Genomic DNA, 18,873 nt, shown 5'->3' on the forward strand with positions numbered 1-18,873 from the left:
AAGGAGGTTTTTGTACGACGACAAATCACTGTGTGAACACTCCACCACCATGGTAGCCCATACAGTAATAATCTCCAACATCTTCAGCCTTAAAGTCACTGATGGTTAAAGTGTAGCGAGAACCAGATCTACTGCCACTGAATCGAGACGGAGTTCCAGAGAAGAGAGTTGATGAACTGTATATAAGAAGTTTGGGAGCCTGTCCAGGTTTCTGAAGGTACCAAGCAAGAGTGCTACCAATATTTGAACTCCCTGTGGCGCTGATGGTCATAGTCCCCCCAAGACTAACAGACTTGGATTTGTCAGTCTGAGTCAGAAAATTGTTGGCAGAAGACTCTGAAATGAGAAATGAAATATAAACCTTGAGTAACAGCAGTTTAGAATATAATAAATTAGACATTAATCAAAGCCACAATGTCAGACACATTTTCAGAACCTCTCACCCTGACTCAGAAAACCCAACATGACAAGCAGAGTTATTGTCAACATCATCCTGATGCAGTTTTCAGTGTGAGTGCATGAAAACAGTTCAGACTCTCTGTGACATGAGAACTTAAAACTGTGAGGAGCAGTGATGCATTAAAGTCATGCAAAACACATCTGGGCACACCTGTCCATGTGAAACAGAGAGGGAGAGATGAGGTGGAGGAAGTAGAGGCTACATCTCCTTGTGGACTGATGAAGAACATGGAGAAACTTTTGACTCTCTGTTCCTCATCTCTCTGCTGTTTCTGTCTTTGAAATGTTTCTCAAAGGTCTTTGTGTTCATAAATAGATGCAGGCTGCCCTCTGCTGGCTGTCCAGGCTCACAACAACTTCATGTTGACACGAGGTTGATTTTGTATTTGGCCTTTGGCTCTTTTCCCCCTGTCTGTCTCTCTGTGTGTCTGTGCTGTGGGCGTGGCAACTCCCTCACTCTCCTGGGTTCCTGATTACATTCATGCAACTCACCTGCTCCCTGCTGCTCACCTGAGAACCATCCAGTAATCAACCCTGCAGTATAAAACACCGGCTCTCCTCTCCAGTCCTCACCATGTCATTATGTCTACCAGTGTGGTACAGTCACGCTTCAGACCTCTGTTGAACTGTCAATTCAACTCAGACTTTTGCTTGTGTATTTTTTAGTGGATACTTACCCTGTGTTTTCCTCCATCATAGGATCACCTCCTACCTGCCTGCCTGTTTGACCCTCTGCCACTCTCCCAGCCAGCCAAACCTCCAATCTCGTGTTGTTTCCCTGCCATCAGCTTCCATCCCCTGGATTTCCCTCCACAGCCACATTCATTATCCTGACAATAAAACCCCATTTTCACCACTGTCTTTCTGAGTCTGTGTTCACCCTTGTTAACTGTAACAGAAGATGTACATGTACTAAAATCAGCATCAGATGAGGTGAGGCAGGGAAACACGTTAACGTCTGTCCCCAAATAATCCTCTGTCTGCCATGTGACACTGAGCAGACACTGCAAGAAACTACAAAACCTGAGAGAAAGAGGATCAACACAGCTGCCCTGTGTGGGGGATCACAGCAGTCAAAATGTCCTCATTGCACTCCACATGAGGTATGAAGCATCTGACAGGTACGTGTTAGCCAGTTAGACTGTAGGAGGAATTGCTTATTATTGTATGTGTCAGTTTTCATGTGTAGTTTTTGTCATTGTATTATCTTTAATTTTTCATTCTTATCGTCACAACTTACCCCAGTAGTGCAGCAGGTTGTAACAGTGGAACTCTGACTCAGGCGTCCTGAGGTACGTCACTCAGGTGTGTTTGTGTGATGAATGTGTGGTTTCATTTGTATTCTCCAAACAACAAAAGCTGTTCATTGTTTCACGTTGATCTCAACTTGGGAGTTTCAGAGTTTCAACATCAACCAACAGAGAACAGGTGAGTCCATGTGAACTTCATCTCCATATTTATCAAAGACTGATATTTATGGAAGAAGGGAAAGATATCTCTCAGCTGTGATTGGTTGGTCCTCGTCACATGACAACGCTTTTTAATGTATCATCTGCATGCTTCAGTTAAAGCTGGCACATTTTAATGGATAAAAATTCCTAAAAGGTAAGAGCTACTAAAAAGGCACAAAACATCATCACAGGACACACATACTAGTTTTGTTTTTGTTTTTAAATCCTGATTTTCTGAACTGGGACATGAACAACCCTGTTGCAGTCTCAGGCCTGATCACTCTGAACCAAAGTCAGGGCGATAATGCTGCAAGGAAAACTAGAGAAGAAGAAGTCACTGCTCCAAACTGTAAATTGTAAAAATAATAATTTGATCTTGGAAAAAAAGATCACATTGAGGTTTGTGCTTGGTGAGGTTACTGTCAGCTCTGTGTTCAGTGGTCTGTGTCAGAGTCTCTTCCTCTTCAGCAGCTGCAGTCGCTTCCTGCTGTAACAGCTCAGTGTCTCTGCAGTCTGACTGAGGGAGGTTTTTGTACGGCGACAAATCACTGTGTGAACACACCAGCACTGTTGATGAGGTGTCCACTCTGACAGTAATAAACTGCTGCATCTTCAGTCTGAATTCCACTGATGGTCAAAGTGAAGTCAGAGCTGCTTCCACTGCCACTAAACCGAGCTGGTGTTCCTGAATCACGTGTGCTCACATATTGTATTAGGAGCTTTGGAGGCTGTCCAGATTTCTGTTGATACCAGTGCATTTCTTCATATTCACCATCATCATCCTCATCTTTGTAAACAGCTTGGCTGGTCTTACAGGTGAGAGTGACAGTGGATCCTGGAGTAAATGTCACCACTGGAGGCTGAGTAACAGTCACCTGTGCGCTGCATCCTGCAGACAAAAACAAATCATTCATTTATCAGCAGAAATCAATGAGAGAAAAGGCAGCACATCATGTTTGAAATGTTGCTGAGTGAATGAACCTGTGAAACAGCAGCAGGCCAGCGTCCAGATGAGGATGGTGATGAGAGTCATGGTGCTTGTGCTTTCTGCTGTGTTGACTGACACATCTGAGTCCTGCAGTGTTGAACTCACAGGACTATAAACCTTCTCACTTCACTGGAGGATCAGCTGACCATGCAAAGTGTCTGTATGAAAATTTTCCATAATGAGAAAGAAGAAAATGGACATTGGATGAAGAACTGTCACTAAGTTTCTCACAACTTTTTCACATTTGATCCAAATATTCCAAAACACTGACATTTATTGAGGCCTGCTGTGACTGATACCATATTCATGTGTTAAACTTTAGAATGTTATGCACCCCGACTATGGAACTCCCTCCCCCAACCTGTTCGCCACTCTCCCTCACTTCCCATATTCAAATCCCGCCTGAAAACCTACCTCTTCTCCCAAGCCTTCGACCTCCCCTACCCCTAACCACCTCCACGCCACTGACTGTTCCTACACCGCCTGTGTTACATCCCATCATTTCTTTTGTTCACTATGTTGTCTTCTGCTTGTTTCCCCATCTGTCACTACCCATTTTGTGTTACTATGGAAGCGTCTTTGGGTCATTGAAAAGCGCTATACAAATTAAATGTATTACGAATATCAACTAATGATTAAAAGCTGTTTAAGTTCATTTTTGCTACATGTGCGTTCAGTGTTGTGTGATGGAGGTTTTTGTACTTCTTAACCAGTTTCAATCACTGTGTTACAAATTTAATAGAGGGACTAAAATCATTATGAATAAAAAAAAAGTTGCAGTGATAAATAACATGATGAAGTTTGCTGGACTTTTAATCTGTGGACAGTGTTCAGACATTAACTGGTTTGGAGACTTCCACTGAGTTTCCTTTCTGTGTTAATGGACTGAAAATCACAGAATAGATTCTTTTTGTTCATGTTTTGTGCAGCTGTCAGTAGAGACACTGTTAAATATGTTTTGATATCAGTGAGTCCAACCAGAATGTAACTTTCCCAGCTTCCTCATAAAGAGACTGAATGAAGTGACAAGAATATAAGTTTCATACTGTATATGGAAGAGCGTCTGTGAGTCTGTTTCAGTTTTATTTACATTCATTGTGGTTCTGCTTGATGATTCTTGTGTTGTGTTCACTGGACCAGTTATCCTCATCACAGTCTCTTCACCAACCCTCTGCACCTGCAGCAGGCCATTTTCACTTCAGTCAAGTAAGTAGAGGCTACATCTCCCTGTGGACTGATGAAGAACATGGAGAAACTTTTGACTCTCTGTTCCTCATCTCTCTGCTGTTTCTGTCTTTGAAAAGTTTCTCAAAGGTCTTTGTGCTCATAAATAGATGCAGGCTGCCCTCTGCTGGCTGTCCAGGCTCACAACAACATTCAAAGCTCAAAAGGTTTACATCAATTGCTATATGTGCAGGACATACAGAGAATCGAAACTCTGTTTTCCTCTCACCTAGTATAATATCTTTCAATTTAAGAGCTAAAAGAAAGCTAAATTTGAATAATAATAATACAATAAAAAACAATATGTACAAGTAAAAATAAAGATAAAACTAAGCAGTATAACTAAAAGACAAGACACTATAGAAGATACTCTAAACCTATGTACAATCAAGGTGATCAAGGTGCATGTTAGAGCAGCTATGGGATGTACATGGTGTACATGTAGTGCACATGACTAACAGCAGCAGATACAGAATGGTGCAAATGGTTAAAACAAAGTGAGGTAAAGTTCACAGTGTCAAAACAGTCAGCAGCAGTTTGTAATATAATATGATATAATATAATATAATAATATAACACCGGGGTGCAGATGTAGTGAGTCCATGTGCAAAACAGCAGAGGTAGTCTTTATGTGCAGTGGGTTGAATTACAGTCCAGGGGTGGGGGGCAGAGTTCAGCAGCCTTACAGCCTGGTGGATAAAGCTGTTTGTGAGTCTTGTGGAGTGGGCCCGGAGGCTCCTGTACCTTGTCCCCGAAGGCAGGAGGCTGAAGTGGGAGTGTGAAGGGTGGGAGGTGTCACCAACAATGCTGATAGCTCTGCGGGTGACGCGTGTGTTGAAGATGTCTGTGAGGGAGGGCAGAGGGGTACCAATCTTTTCCTGATCTTTCCACAACAATCTCTTTGGTCTTCCCCACATTGGGGAAGAGATTGTTGTCCTTACACCACTGGACCAGTCGGCTTACCTCACTCCTGTAGTTGGCTTCATCGTTGTTAGAACTGAGGCCCACCACAGTCGTGTCATCCGCAAACTTGACGATGTGGTTGGCGCTGTGGGTTGGCACACAGTTGTGGGTCAGCAGTGTGAAGAGCAGTGGGCTGAGCACACACCCCTGCGGAGCCCCTGTGCTCAGTGTGATGGTCTTGGAGGTGTTGCTGTCTATTTCGAACATAGATAAAATAGAACAAAATGTAGGTGATCAATAAGGTAATCAGTCATACAAGAAAAACAAAAAACAACAAACAAAAAATCAATCATAGTAACAGAGGTAAATATTTAGCGTTCGAAAAGGAGTAGGTAGAAGTGATGCACTTATCTTGACCTACCCCTTATTTCAAGTAATGTTGCTACAAATAAATATAGATTCAGAGATGCATGACAGCATGCATACATACATAATCAAAGAAATACAATCACAAATGCGAGTTGGAACACTTCTGGTTCTAATTATATGTAAGTGATATGAGAAAACCTAGTTGTAATGTGGATTGGATACCCATGGAAGGAAGGTACTTACTATGCCAGCTGTGCTTCATATTCATGCAATCTACTGTTTTTGAACAATCTTTTAAATTGGTTTAAAGTGCGGTTGTTTTTCATTTGGTCTGCACATTCATTCCATGTTTTGACTCCTTTGACTGTGATGCTGTGATATTTGGAATTAGTTCTTACCAGTGGTTTATTGAACATGTCAGATCCTCTCAATTTATGGTGCTTGTCTCTTGCTCGGAACAAATTCTGAATATTTTGTGGCAATGACTGATTTTTAGCTTTATACATAATCTGTGCAGTTTTGAGGTCGACTAAATCCTTAAATTTGAGTGTTTTTAGTTTGATAAAGAGTGGGTTTGACGGTTCACTGTAGGTAGTTTTGTTTACTATTCTTATCGCTTTTTTTTGTAGTGTAAATATTGATTTGGTGTTGGTACTGTACGTGTTCCCCCACACCTCCACACAGTAAGTTATATATGGAAGTGTAAATGAGCAGTACAGAAGGTATAATGACATTTGACACACAAGATCTTTAACTTTGTAAAGGATTGCGACTAATTTTGATATTTTATTTTTAATATAATTAATGTGTGGTTTCCAACATAGTTTATTATCAATTATTAATCCAAGAAATTTTATTTCAGATACTCTTTCTATTTCTATATCATTTATTGTGAGTTTTTTGCTTGTGGAGGTTGAACGATTTCCAAATATTATGAATTTAGTTTTGCTTAAGTTTAGTGTTAGTTTATTGTAGTCAGTCCAACTCTTTAGTTTTTTTAAATCATTTTCCACATCATCCAGAAGCCGTTCCAAGTTGTTACCACAGCACAATAAGTTGGTGTCATCTGCAAATAATATTGTTTTCATTATTTTGGAGATTAGACATATTTCATTGATGTATAATATAAACAGCAATGGTTCCAGAACAAATCCCTGTGGAACCCCACATGTGACATCCATCAGATTAGAGTTGACATTATAAATATGAACATATTGACTTCTATTTTTCAGGTAACTACTTACCCATGTTAAAGCAACCCCTCTACTTCCATATTTGAATAACTTTTTTAATAATAAGTTGTGATCAACAGTGTCAAAGGCTTTTTTCAGGTCAAGAAATACACCTACTGCATATTCTTTATTTTCAATTGCTGTTGTTATTAAGTCAACAAATTCAATTACTGCATGGGCAGTTGTTCTTTTGGATCTGAAACCATATTGCTGTTCACATAGTATATTATTTTTTGTGATGAGTTCATTTAGTCTTGTGTAAAATATTTTTTCCAGTATCTTGGAGAACTGTGGGAGTAATGATATGGGTCTATAGTTTGTGAGTATGTGTTTATCTCCAGTTTTGTATATTGGTATGACTTTTGCTGTTTTCATTTTATCAGGGAAAACTCCAGTTTTTAAAGATAGGTTACAGATATATGTGAACGGTTTCACCACACACTCGATGATTTCTTTAATCAGATCCATATCAACGTTGTTGCAGTCTGTGGATTTTTTGCTCTGAAATGATTTGACAGTATCCAAAATTTCTTTCTCATCTGACCCCTTATAAACATTGACTTGGTAATACTCTTGGTTGTATTTTCAAGGATTTTTTCAAAGATTTCTCCACCTTCAGTTTTTGCAATTTCTTTCACCAAACCAGGACCAACGCTGACAAAGTAGTCATTAAAGTCATCAGCAATTTGATTCATATTATTTGTAATGGAATTATTCAGTGCTAAAAAATAATTTGGAAATCCTGGTTTTCCACTTCCATTTTTTATGAAGTTGTTTGTTGTCCTTACACCACTGGAGTCTAGGAACAGCATTCGCACGTACAGTACAGGCCAAAAGTTTGGACACACCTTCTCATTCAATGCGTTTTCTTTATTTTCATGACTATTTACATTGTAGATTCTCACTGAAGGCATCAAAACTATGAATGAACACATGTGGAGTTATGAAATTCATATTATGGCAAGAACCAATCAGCTAACTAAAGAAAAACGAGTGGCCATCATTACCTTAAGAAATGAAGGTCAGTCAGTCCGGAAAATTGCAAAAACTTTAAATGTGTCCCCAAGTGGAGTCGCAAAAACCATCAAGCGCTACAACGAAACTGGCACACATGAGGACCGACCCAGGAAAGGAAGACCAAGAGTCACCTCTGCTTCTGAGGATAAGTTCATCCGAGTCACCAGCCTCAGAAATCGCAAGTTAACAGCAGCTCAGATCAGAGACCAGATGAATGCCACACAGAGTTCTAGCAGCAGACCCATCTCTAGAACAACTGTTAAGAGGAGACTGTGCGAATCAGGCCTTCATGGTCAAATAGCTGCTAGGAAACCACTGCTAAGGAGAGGCAACAAGCAGAAGAGATTTGTTTGGGCCAAGAAACACAAGGAATGGACATTAGACCAGTGGAAATCTGTGCTTTGGTCTGATGAGTCCAAATTTGAGATCTTTGGTTCCAACCGCCGTGTCTTTGTGAGACGCAGAAAAGGTGAACGGATGGATTCCACATGCCTGGTTCCCACTGTGAAGCATGGAGGAGGAGGTGTGATGGTGTGGGGGTGTTTTGCTGGTGACACTGTTGGGAATTTATTCCAAATTGAAGGCACACTGAACCAGCATGGCTACCACAGCATCCTGCAGCGACATGCCATCCCATCCGGTTTGCGTTTAGTTGGACGATCATTTATTTTTCAACAGGACAATGACCCCAAACACACCTCCAGGCTGTGTAAGGGCTACTTGACCAAGAAGGAGAGTGATGGAGTGCTGCGGCAGATGACCTGGTCTCCACAGTCACTGGACCTGAACCCAATCGAGATGGTTTGGGGTGAGCTGGACCGCAGAGTGAAGGCAAAGGGGCCAACAAGTGCTAAACACCTCTGGGAACTCCTTCAAGACTGTTGGAAAACCATTTCAGGTGACTACCTCTTGAAGCTCATGGAGAGAATGCCAAGAGTGTGCAAAGCAGTAATCAGAGCAAAGGGTGGCTATTTTGAAGAAACTAGAATATAAAACATGTTTTCAGTTATTTCACCTTTTTTTGTTAAGTACATAACTCCATATGTGTTCATTCATAGTTTTGATGTCTTCAGTGAGAATCTACAATGTAAATAGTCATGAAAATAAAGAAAACGCATTGAATGAGAAGGTGTGTCCAAACTTTTGGCCTGTACTGTATGAGTTCTTTGAGTCCAGGTGGGTGAGGGCTGGATGGAGAGCAGCAGAAATGGCGTCCTCTATGGACCTGTTTGACCTGTATGCAAACTGAAACGGGTCGTGGGAGGGCGGACGGATGAACTTGATGTTCTGCATGACCAGCTGCTCGAAGCATTTCATGATGGTGGAAGCCAGAGACTCTGTGCGTCTCTAGTGTTGCTGAAGTGTCCAGATATTTTCTTGCTGTATTGAAGTGTTGCTTCCCTGATTCCACGGGACAGGTCAGCTCTTGCTGTTGCTAGGCCTGCAGTGTCACCGGCCCTAAAGGCTGCGTCCTGAGCCCTCAGGAGCCTGTGAACCCCTCCTGTCATCCATGGCTTCTGGTTAGCACGAACAGTGATAGTTTTGGTGTGAGTGACATCATCAGTGCATTTAGTGATGTATGCTGTAACAGCCTCAAGGTATTCCTCTATGTCTGTGCGGTCATTGTGAGAGGCTGCTTGTTTGAAAATGTCCCAGTGTGTAGTGTTAAAGCAGTCCTTCAGAGCATAAGAGGTCCCCTCGGGCCACACACGTACCTCCTTCATATTGACCAGGGTCCGACCAGGAGTCAGGGTCCACTTGGATGCCCCTATAGTAGATAAAACATCATAATGTGTCCTCTGCTGTGACCCAGTTTGCAAGGAAACATGATGAAGTGCCCTCTTGGGTGCCCTTTCAGTGCAGAAAACTCACTGCAGTGCCTTACAGGCTTCCTTACATGCTAAAAAAATTAACCTACTTGGTCATCTCCTCTCATGAAGTTAAAAAAAATCAAACATTTAATTTTCTGTCTTTAAGTTTGATCCAATCTTATCTTTACTACTAAGGGTTTTTATGGATTACCTGTATTTTTTAAAATAATAATAATCCCTTAAGGGAACTTTATTTTGTCAATCAAATTAATGGCTTCACCTCAAATTTGTGTTTATGGAAAAATAAATGATGTCATTTGTCATGATCCTGGGTTTTTGTTTATATTCTGTTATCCTGTGGACTTTGTTTTGGAGGTTTCTGTTTGTGTTCCTTGTTTCATGTTCATCATTCATGTTTAATCTGCTTCCTGTTTTATTTTGTAGATTCTCTCCTCATGTGTTGTGTCTGCTTTTACTTCCTGTCTCTGTGTGTTTTCCCGCCTGTTTTCTATCACACCTGTCTCGTTAGTCCTTCCCTGTTCCAACAGTCTTCCCTTCACACCTGTTCTGTATTAGTCTTGATTGCTCCACTCTAGTGTTCCCCTCCACACCCTTGTTGTTAGCCAATCCCCATTTCCCTCCTCTCTGTAGGAAATGAAAAGCTTTGGATTCACCATGTAAATATAAATGTCAGTATTGTTTGTAAAATTGTAAAATACTTAAAATTATATATAAAGATCAGGAAAGATCGTAAGTTATACCTATAACTATGGATCTATGAGACCAAACGATGACCGTCACCACAGTCTTCTCCTTGAATGATGCCATCCTACTACCTATCCTCGAGACCTTATGTCAACAAAGTCATGTGACTGACCTTAGGAGGCTTGACTCGTAGTCTATAAGAGTATCCGGGTGACACTGCCTCCTCCTCTTGCCTGGAACGCCTAAGCCGGTTCTGCACGACAAGAGAATGGTGATGGTCATTGTTTGGTCTCATAGATCCATAGTTATAGGTATAACTTATGATCTATTTCGACCTTACTCAGACTATCACCACGGTCTTCACCTTGGATGACTCATACCATCAGGGTCGTGAAGAACGGAGGACCCCACGTCATCACAAGTCCGTCCAGCAGTAGCTGAAAGCACAGCCACACCCAGAGGTGCTGGTGCCGCCACGTTGACCCTGTAAAACCGGGAGAAAGTACATGGAGTGTTCCAAGATGCAGCAGCACAAATCTCTGCCATAGACACACCCCTTAAAGCAGCCCAGGAGGTTGCCATACTCCTAGTAGAGTGTGCCACCAGATTACCAGGGACAGGAAGACTCTGCCCGTCATAAGCCAGTGAGATGGTGTCCACCACCCAGTGTGACAAGCGTTGTTTGGACACAGCAGAACTTAGTTTCTTACCACCATAACATACAAATAGTTGTGAGTGTGAGGTTCTCAGAGATTGGGTGCGTGATGGCCTGAGAATCAAAAGCAAAATCCTTTGGGCCGAGAAATTAGAACAAAGTTGTCACTGGCTTTGGGGTAAATGGTTTCAGATAAAAACTGTTATTTAAAAAATCATGATATTGTGAATTTGGGCAAAAACACGCTGTTGCAACCGAAGGCTTGATCGTTCTGAACCAAGTTTAGTGTGATAACACAGCAACGACATGCTTGGTGAGGTTACTGTCAACTCTGTGTTCAGTGGTCTGTGTCAGAGTCTCTTCCTCTTCAGCAGCTGCAGTCGCTTCCTGCTGTAACAGCTCAGTGTCTCTGCAGTCTGACTGAGGGAGGTTTTTGTACGCCAACAAATCACTGTGTGAACACATAAGCACTGTTGATGTAGTGTAGACTCTTACAGTAATAAACTGCTGCATCTTCAGTCTGAACTCCACTGATGGTCAAAGTGAAGTCAGAGCTGCTTCCACTGCCACTAAACCGAGCTGGTGTTCCTGATTCACGTGTGCTCACAAATTTTATTAGGAGCTTTGGAGGCTGTCCAGATTTCTGTTGATACCAGTGCAGATAATTTCCATTATAAACAGCTTGGCTGGTCTTACAGGTGAGAGTGACAGTGGATGCTGGAGTGAATGTCACCACTGGAGGCTGAGTCACAGTCACCTGAGCGCTGCATCCTGCAGACAAAAACAAATCATTCATTTATCAGCAGAAATCAATGAGAGAAAAGGCAGCACATCATGTTTGAAATGTTACTGAGTGAATGAACCTGTGAAACAGCAGCAGGCCAGCGTCCAGATGAGGATGGTGATGAGAGTCATGGTGCTTGTGCTTTCTGCTGTGTTGACTGACACATCTGAGTCCTGCAGTGTTGAACTCACAGGACTATAAACCTTCTCACTTCACTGGAGGATCAGCTGACCATGCAAAGCCTCCTCTCTATGGAAATCATTTCTCTGCTCTCAACACACTCAAGGCAACGTGGGACACAAAATCAGGAGGAATACTGCTTGGATTTACACCATCTATCATCTTAATGGAAAAGAAGAAAAGATTTATATTACAAGTGCAGTTGAGGATTTAAGGACAAGTTTGTGTTCACTGTGCTTGCTATGATATGTCTGTTTGTCTGCCTTTCATTTACTCACAGGGTTTAATGGAGATAAATTATATGTTTATATTCATTTTAATATTAGTTTGAAATCATTATTATTTAAAATGCATCATGGGTATTTGACCATGTATTAACTGATATAAAACTGTGACGAAAAATGACTTTTTTTTACAAACAGACTGTAATCATTTCTCTGTCAGGTGTAGAAAAGCAAAGAAAAACTCAAGAAATAATCTTTATTTATACAATTTTTTCTATCCATGTCATAAAACAAGCTTTGTAGACTCTGTAAAAATAAATTTTCTCAATGTAATTATAAAAATCAGAGAGTATTTTCAGTGGATAGATGCTCGTTCACAGTGCAGGAGGTTTTTGTATGGCAACTTAATGAGTTTGTATCACTGTGGGTCACTTTTGGTGGAGGAACCAAACTCATCGTTCACTGTAAGTACCAGAGATTTTTATTTCATACAATATATAGCAAATACAACTTTTATCAGATATTTAACAAGACTCTGATTAAATTCAGTGTTTGATTGTTGTTTTCTTGTAATTTTATGAAACTGATCTCACAATCAGAGAAGAAACTTCAAATGAATAAATACTAACTCAGTACTGCAAATAGATTTTAATTAACATAAAATAAGTTATCTATTTTTTATATATTTTTTTTTTTCATTGTAAGATTGAATATTTCGCTAATGGAAAGAAAGTTAAAAAGTAACAACAGTCAAATCAGACTCTGAATGCTCAAAAATTACATTTGTGGTTACAATTTCTTCATTTATGTTAAAAATATCAAATAATTTATTGAATTATAATCTGATGTGGATTCTGTTAAACACAAAGATGTTTTTCTCAGTAAATGCAGTTTATCTTTGTGTTCACGGTTCATTCATTTTCCATGTAGTGAAAAGGAAGTGAAAGAGACAGATGACAAAGGTTTTAACTGTATTCACATGAGTGTTTCAGCTCTGTCAGTTTCAACAGAAGAAAATCATCACAGGGACGAGTTATTCACTGTCACACATTATGAAACACATATGAAGATGTCATCAATAATCATTATCAATCAAGCTTTTTAGTCTCACTTGAATCATGTGGCTGATGGTCTGATACTGAGTGATTTATGAGTGCAACAGCAGCACAAGTTATTCTGTTTGATTTGATCAAATGTAAGAAATGAGCAGGATGTGATTTTTCTTTATTACCAAGCCTTCACTCTCATTCCTTTGTCTTTTCTCCCCCCTCTCCTCCCCCCTCTCTGTCTCCTCCAGTGGGTGTGGTGCGGCCCACCCTGACCGTCCTCCCCCCCTCCAGAGAGGAGCTGCAGCAGGGCAGTGCCACACTGGTGTGTGTGGCCAGCGGGGGCTTCCCCTCAGCCTGGAGGCTGGGCTGGAAGGTGGGGGGCAGCAGCAGCGGCTCCTCAGGGGTGTCACACAGCCTGGAGGTCCTGGGGAGGGACGGCCACTACAGCTGGAGCAACACCCTGAGCCTCCCTGCAGACCAGTGGAGGAAGGCGGGCTCAGTGAGCTGTGAGGCCAGTCTGAATGGACAGAGCCCTGTCACTCAAAGCCTGGACCCTGACCGCTGCTCAGAGTAGAGAAACAACAGAGTCTCTGCTCAGTCAAATTCTGCTTTTACAAACAAATCCAACCTGCTGTAATTAACATGTGATCTGCTGCCATTCTGCTTTCATGTGACTTCATGTCTTTATTTGAACATTTATACATTGTTACAGTCACATGCTGTCGTCTTTGAGGTTTTGAAACAGAAATAAATATTTCATGCACTTATGTCTGGTGGTCCTTTTTTGTTCTTTCATTTCTTAAGTGTGGATGAAGTTAAAATGAATCATTGCTGGGTTTGGTTAAATATCTGCTGCTGCTTCTTTCATGGAGGAACAACAACTGCATTGAAACCTTTTGCTGGGGAAAAGTATAGAAATCTATTATTAAAGTAAAACATGCACTGAAATAATAGAAAAAAAGCATCAACACTTTAATTTAAAGAAATAAAGAACATTATTGTCAAGAAAATCACAGCAGCATAAGATTTGTAGTCGTAGTTATGTTTGGCTGACTGACTTCAACATCACTGTTAAGAACATGAGTCAGAAATATTCTACTGAGAAAGGTTAGACAGGTATAGTGTTATAATATTAAAGCTGTACAGCAAAGAAATGACCAAGTTATCCTGGTAATATGATAATATAATAATCATTTTGTATATTACAAACTCTTCATACATGAGGACTGTCCAAATGAGTCCTTTTTACTGTGTTTGGTTGATTCATGTTTGAATTTGTAAAGAGCTGGAAGAACAGCAACCAAGCCCCTGAGTACCAACATTTCTGTCAGGATTACAGCAGCAGCTGGTGAAATCATAACAATAACTGGGAAAAGTTTATTAGATAGAGTTAAGAGGAATATTCAGGAGCTTGTTAGTTTGGGCCCAACGCCCAAAGATAGCATGTAGCTCCTCTAAACACGATGACCTGAGAATCAAAAGCAAAATCATTTGGGCCGAGAAATTAGAACAAAGTCGTCACTGGCTTTGGGGTAAATGGTTTCAGATGAAAACTGTTGTTAAAAAAATCATGATTTTCTGAATTTGGGCAAAAACACCCTGTTGTAAACGAAGGCTTGATCGTTCTGAACCAAGTTTAGTGTGATAACGAAGCAACGACATGCTTGGTGAGGTTACTGTCAGCTCTGTGTTCAGTGGTCTGTGTCAGAGTCTCTTCCTCTTCAGCAGCTGCAGTCGGTTCCTGCTGTAACAGCTCAGTGTCTCTGCAGTCTGACTGAGGGAGGTTTTTGTACGGCCATAAATCACTGTGTGAACACATAAGCACTGTTGATGTAGTGTACACTCTGACAGTAATAAACTGCTGCATCTTCAGTCTGAACTCCACTGATGGTCAAAGTGAAGTCAGAGCTGCTTCCACTGCCACTAAACCGAGCTGGTGTTCCTGATTCACGTGTGCTCACCAAATATATTAGGAGCTTTGGAGTCTGTCCAGATTTCTGTTGATACCAGGACATACCCTCATAACCAAAAGATGAATATACAGCTTGGCTGGTCTTACAGGTGAGAGTGACAGTGGATCTTGGAGTAAATGTCACCAGTGGAGGCTGAGTCACAGTCACCTGAGCGCTGCATCCTGCAGACAAAAACAAATCATTCATTTATCAGCAGAAATCAATGAGAGAAAAGGCAGCACATCATGTTTGAAATGTTACTGAGTGAATGAACCTGTGAAACAGCAGCAGGCCAGCGTCCAGATGAGGATGGTGATGAGAGTCATGGTGCTTGTGCTTTCTGCTGTGTTGACTGACACATCTGAGTCCTGCAGTGTTGAACTCACAGGACTATAAACCTTCTCACTTCACTGGAGGATCAGCTGACCATGCAAAGCCTCCTCTCTATGGAAATCATTTCTCTGCTCTCAACACACTCAAGGCAACGTGGGACACAAAATCAGGAGGAATACTGCTTGGATTTACACCATCTATCATCTTAATGGAAAAGAAGAAAAGATTTATATTACAAGTGCAGTTGAGGATTTAAGGACAAGTTTGTGTTCACTGTGCTTGCTATGATATGTCTGTTTGTCTGCCTTTCATTTACTCATAGGGTTTAATGGAGATAAATTATATGTTAATATTCATTTTAATATTAGTTTGAAATCATTATTATTTAAAATGCATCATGGGTATTTGACCATGTATTAACTGATATAAAACTGTGAAGAAAAATGACTTTTTTTACAAACAGACTGTAATCATTTCTCTGTCAGGTGTAGAAAAGCAAAGAAAAACTCAAGAAATAATCTTTATTTATACAATTTTTTCTATCCATGTCATAAAACAAGCTTTGTAGACTCTGTAAAAATAAATTTTCTCAATGTAATTATAAAAATCAGAGAGTATTTTCAGTGGATAGATGCTCGTTCACAGTGCAGGAGGTTTTTGTACGGCCACTTAATGAGTTTGTATCACTGTGGTTCACTTTTGGTGGAGGAACCAAACTCATCGTTCACTGTAAGTACCAGAGATTTTTATTTCATACAATATATAGCAAATACAACTTTTATCAGATATTTAACAAGACTCTGATTAAATTCAGTGTTTGATTGTTGTTTTCTTGTAATTTTATGAAACTAATCTCACAATCAGAGAAGAAACTTCAAATGAATAAATAATAACTCAGTACTGCAAATAGATTTTAATTAACATAAAATAAGTTATCTATTTTTTATATATATTTTTTTTTTCATTGTAAGATTGAATATTTCGCTAATGGAAAGAAAGTTAAAAAGTAACAATCAACAGTCAAATCAGACTCTGAATGCTCAAAAATTACATTTGTGGTTACAATTTCTTCATTTATGTTAAAAATATCAAATAATTTATTGAATTATAATCTGATGTGGATTCTGTTAAACACAAAGATGTTTTTCTCAGTAAATGCAGTTTATCTTTGTGTTCACGGTTCAGTCATTTTCCATGTAGTGAAAAGGAAGTGAAAGAGACAGATGACAAAGGTTTTAACTGTATTCACATGAGTGTTTCAGCTCTGTCAGTTTCAACAGAAGAAAATCATCACAGGGACGAGTTATTCACTGTCACACATTATGAAACACATATGAAGATGTCATCAATAATCATTATCAATCAAGCTTTTTAGTCTCACTTGAATCATGTGGCTGATGGTCTGATACTGAGTGATTTATGAGTGCAACAGCAGCACAAGTTATTCTGTTTGATTTGATCAAATGTAAGAAATGAGCAGGATGTGATTTTTCTTTATTACCAAGCCTTCACTCTCATTCCTTTGTCTTTTCTCCCCCCTCTCCTCCCCCCTCTCTGTCTCCTCCAGTGGGTGTGGTGCGGCCCACCCTGACCGTCCTCCCCCCCTCCAGAGAGGAGCTGCAGCAGGGCAGTGCCACACTGGTGTGTGTGGCCAGCGGGGGCTTCCCCTCAGCCTGGAGGCTGGGCTGGAAGGTGGGGGGCAGCAGCAGCAGCGGCTCCTCAGGGGTGTCACACAGCCTGGAGGTCCTGGGGAGGGACGGCCACTACAGCTGGAGCAGCACCCTGAGCCTCCCTGCAGACCAGTGGAGGAAGGTGGGCTCAGTGAGCTGTGAGGCCAGTCTGAATGGACAGAGCCCTGTCACTCAAAGCCTGGACCCTGACCGCTGCTCAGAGTAGAGAAACAGCAGAGTCTCTGCTAAGTCAAATTCTGCTGTTAGAAACGAATCCAACCTGCTGTAATTAACATGTGATCTGCTGCCATTCTGCTTTCATGTGACTTCATGTCTTTATTTGAACATTTATACATTGTTACAGTCACATGCTGTCGTCTTTGAGGTTTTGAAACAGAAATAAATATTTCATGCACTTATGTCTGGTGGTCCTTTTTTGTTCTTTCATTTCTTAAGTGTGGATGAAGTTAAAATGAATCATTACTGGGTTTGGTTAAATATCTGCTGCTGCATCTTTCATGGAGGAACAAAAACTGCATTGAAACCTTTTGCTGGGGAAAAGTATAGAAATCTATTATTAAAGTAAAACATGCACTGAAATAATAGAAAAAAAGCATCAGCACTTTAATTTAAAGAAATAAAGAACATTATTATCAAGAAAATCACAGTAGCATAAGATTTGTAGTCGTAGTTATGTTTGGCTGACTGACTTCAACATCACTGTTAAGAACATGAGTCAGAAATATTCTACTGAGAAAGGTTAGACAGATATAGTGTTATAATATTAAAGCTGTACAGCAAAGAAATGACCAAGTTATCCTGGTAATATGATAATATAATAATCATTTTGTATATTACAAACTCCTCATACATGAGGACTGTCCAAATGAGTCCTTTTTACTGTGTTTGGTTGATTCATGTTTGAATTTGTAAAGAGCTGGAAGAACAGCAACCAAGCCCCTGAGTACCAACATTTCTGTCAGGATTACAGCAGCAGCTGGTGAAATCATAACAAGAACTGGGAAAAGTTTATGAGATAGAGTTAACAGGAATATTCAGGAGCTTGTTAGTTTGAGCCCAACGCCCAAAAATAGCATGTAGCTCCTCTGAACACGATGGCCTGAGAATCAAAAGCAAAATCCTTTGGGCCGAGAAATTAGAACAAAGTTGTCACTGGCTTTGGGGTAAATGGTTTCAGATGAAAACTGTTATTTAAAAAATCATGATATTGTGAATTTGGGCAAAAACACCCTGTTGCAACCGAAGGCTTGATCGTTCTGAACCAAGTTTAGTGTGATAACACAGCAACAACATGCTTGGTGAGGTTACTGTCAGCTCTGTGTTCAGTAGTCTGTGTCAGAGTCTCTTCCTCTTCAGCAGCTGCAGTCGGTTCCTGCTGTAACAGCTCAGTGTCTCTGCAGTCTGACTGAGGGAGGTTTTTGTACCACCATAAATCACTGTGTGAACACCCAAGCACTGTTGATGTAGTGTGCACTCTGACAGTAATAAACTGCTGCATCTTCAGTCTGAACTCCACTGATGGTCAAAGTGAAGTCAGAGCTGCTTCCACTGCCACTAAACCGAGCTGGTGTTCCTGATACACGTGTGCTCACATGTTTAATTAGGAGCTTTGGAGTCTGTCCAGATTTGTGTTGATACCAGAACATATAATCTCCAAGACTAGAGTGTCTGTATACAGCTCGACTGGTCTTACAGGTGAGAGTGACAGTGGATCCTGGAGCAGATGTCACCACTGGAGGCTGAGTCACAGTCACCTGAGCGCTGCATCCTGCAGACAAAAACAAATCATTCATTTATCAGCAGAAATCAATGAGAGAAAAGGCAGCACATCATGTTTGAAATGTTG

General features: G+C 40.6%; 1 protein-coding gene and 1 long non-coding RNA gene across 2 annotated transcripts; one reads left to right on the top strand and one right to left on the bottom strand.

The window, feature by feature from the left end:
* Positions 1–4,688: 4,688 nt before the first annotated feature.
* LOC144466994 (uncharacterized) lies at positions 4,689–11,871 on the bottom strand. The gene is made up of 4 exons (XR_013493385.1): positions 11,678–11,871; positions 10,500–11,585; positions 10,332–10,412; positions 4,689–5,279 (listed from the first exon to the last, which is right to left on the bottom strand). It is a non-coding gene; the product is annotated as an uncharacterized LOC144466994 (long non-coding RNA).
* A 262-nt stretch (positions 11,872–12,133) lies between these two features.
* On the top strand, positions 12,134–17,425 carry LOC117248133 (immunoglobulin lambda-like polypeptide 1). Its single transcript, XM_078175415.1, has 4 exons — positions 12,134–12,137; positions 13,300–13,621; positions 15,905–16,065; positions 16,904–17,425. Exons 1-4 carry the CDS (start codon positions 12,134–12,136, stop codon positions 17,230–17,232), a joined length of 816 nt encoding a protein of 271 aa, XP_078031541.1. The 3' UTR covers positions 17,233–17,425.
* Positions 17,426–18,873: the final 1,448 nt, after the last annotated feature.

Source organism: Epinephelus lanceolatus, chromosome 15, assembly GCF_041903045.1.
Source record: "Epinephelus lanceolatus isolate andai-2023 chromosome 15, ASM4190304v1, whole genome shotgun sequence".
In the NCBI taxonomy this organism is placed as follows: Eukaryota; Metazoa; Chordata; class Actinopteri; order Perciformes; family Serranidae; genus Epinephelus; species Epinephelus lanceolatus.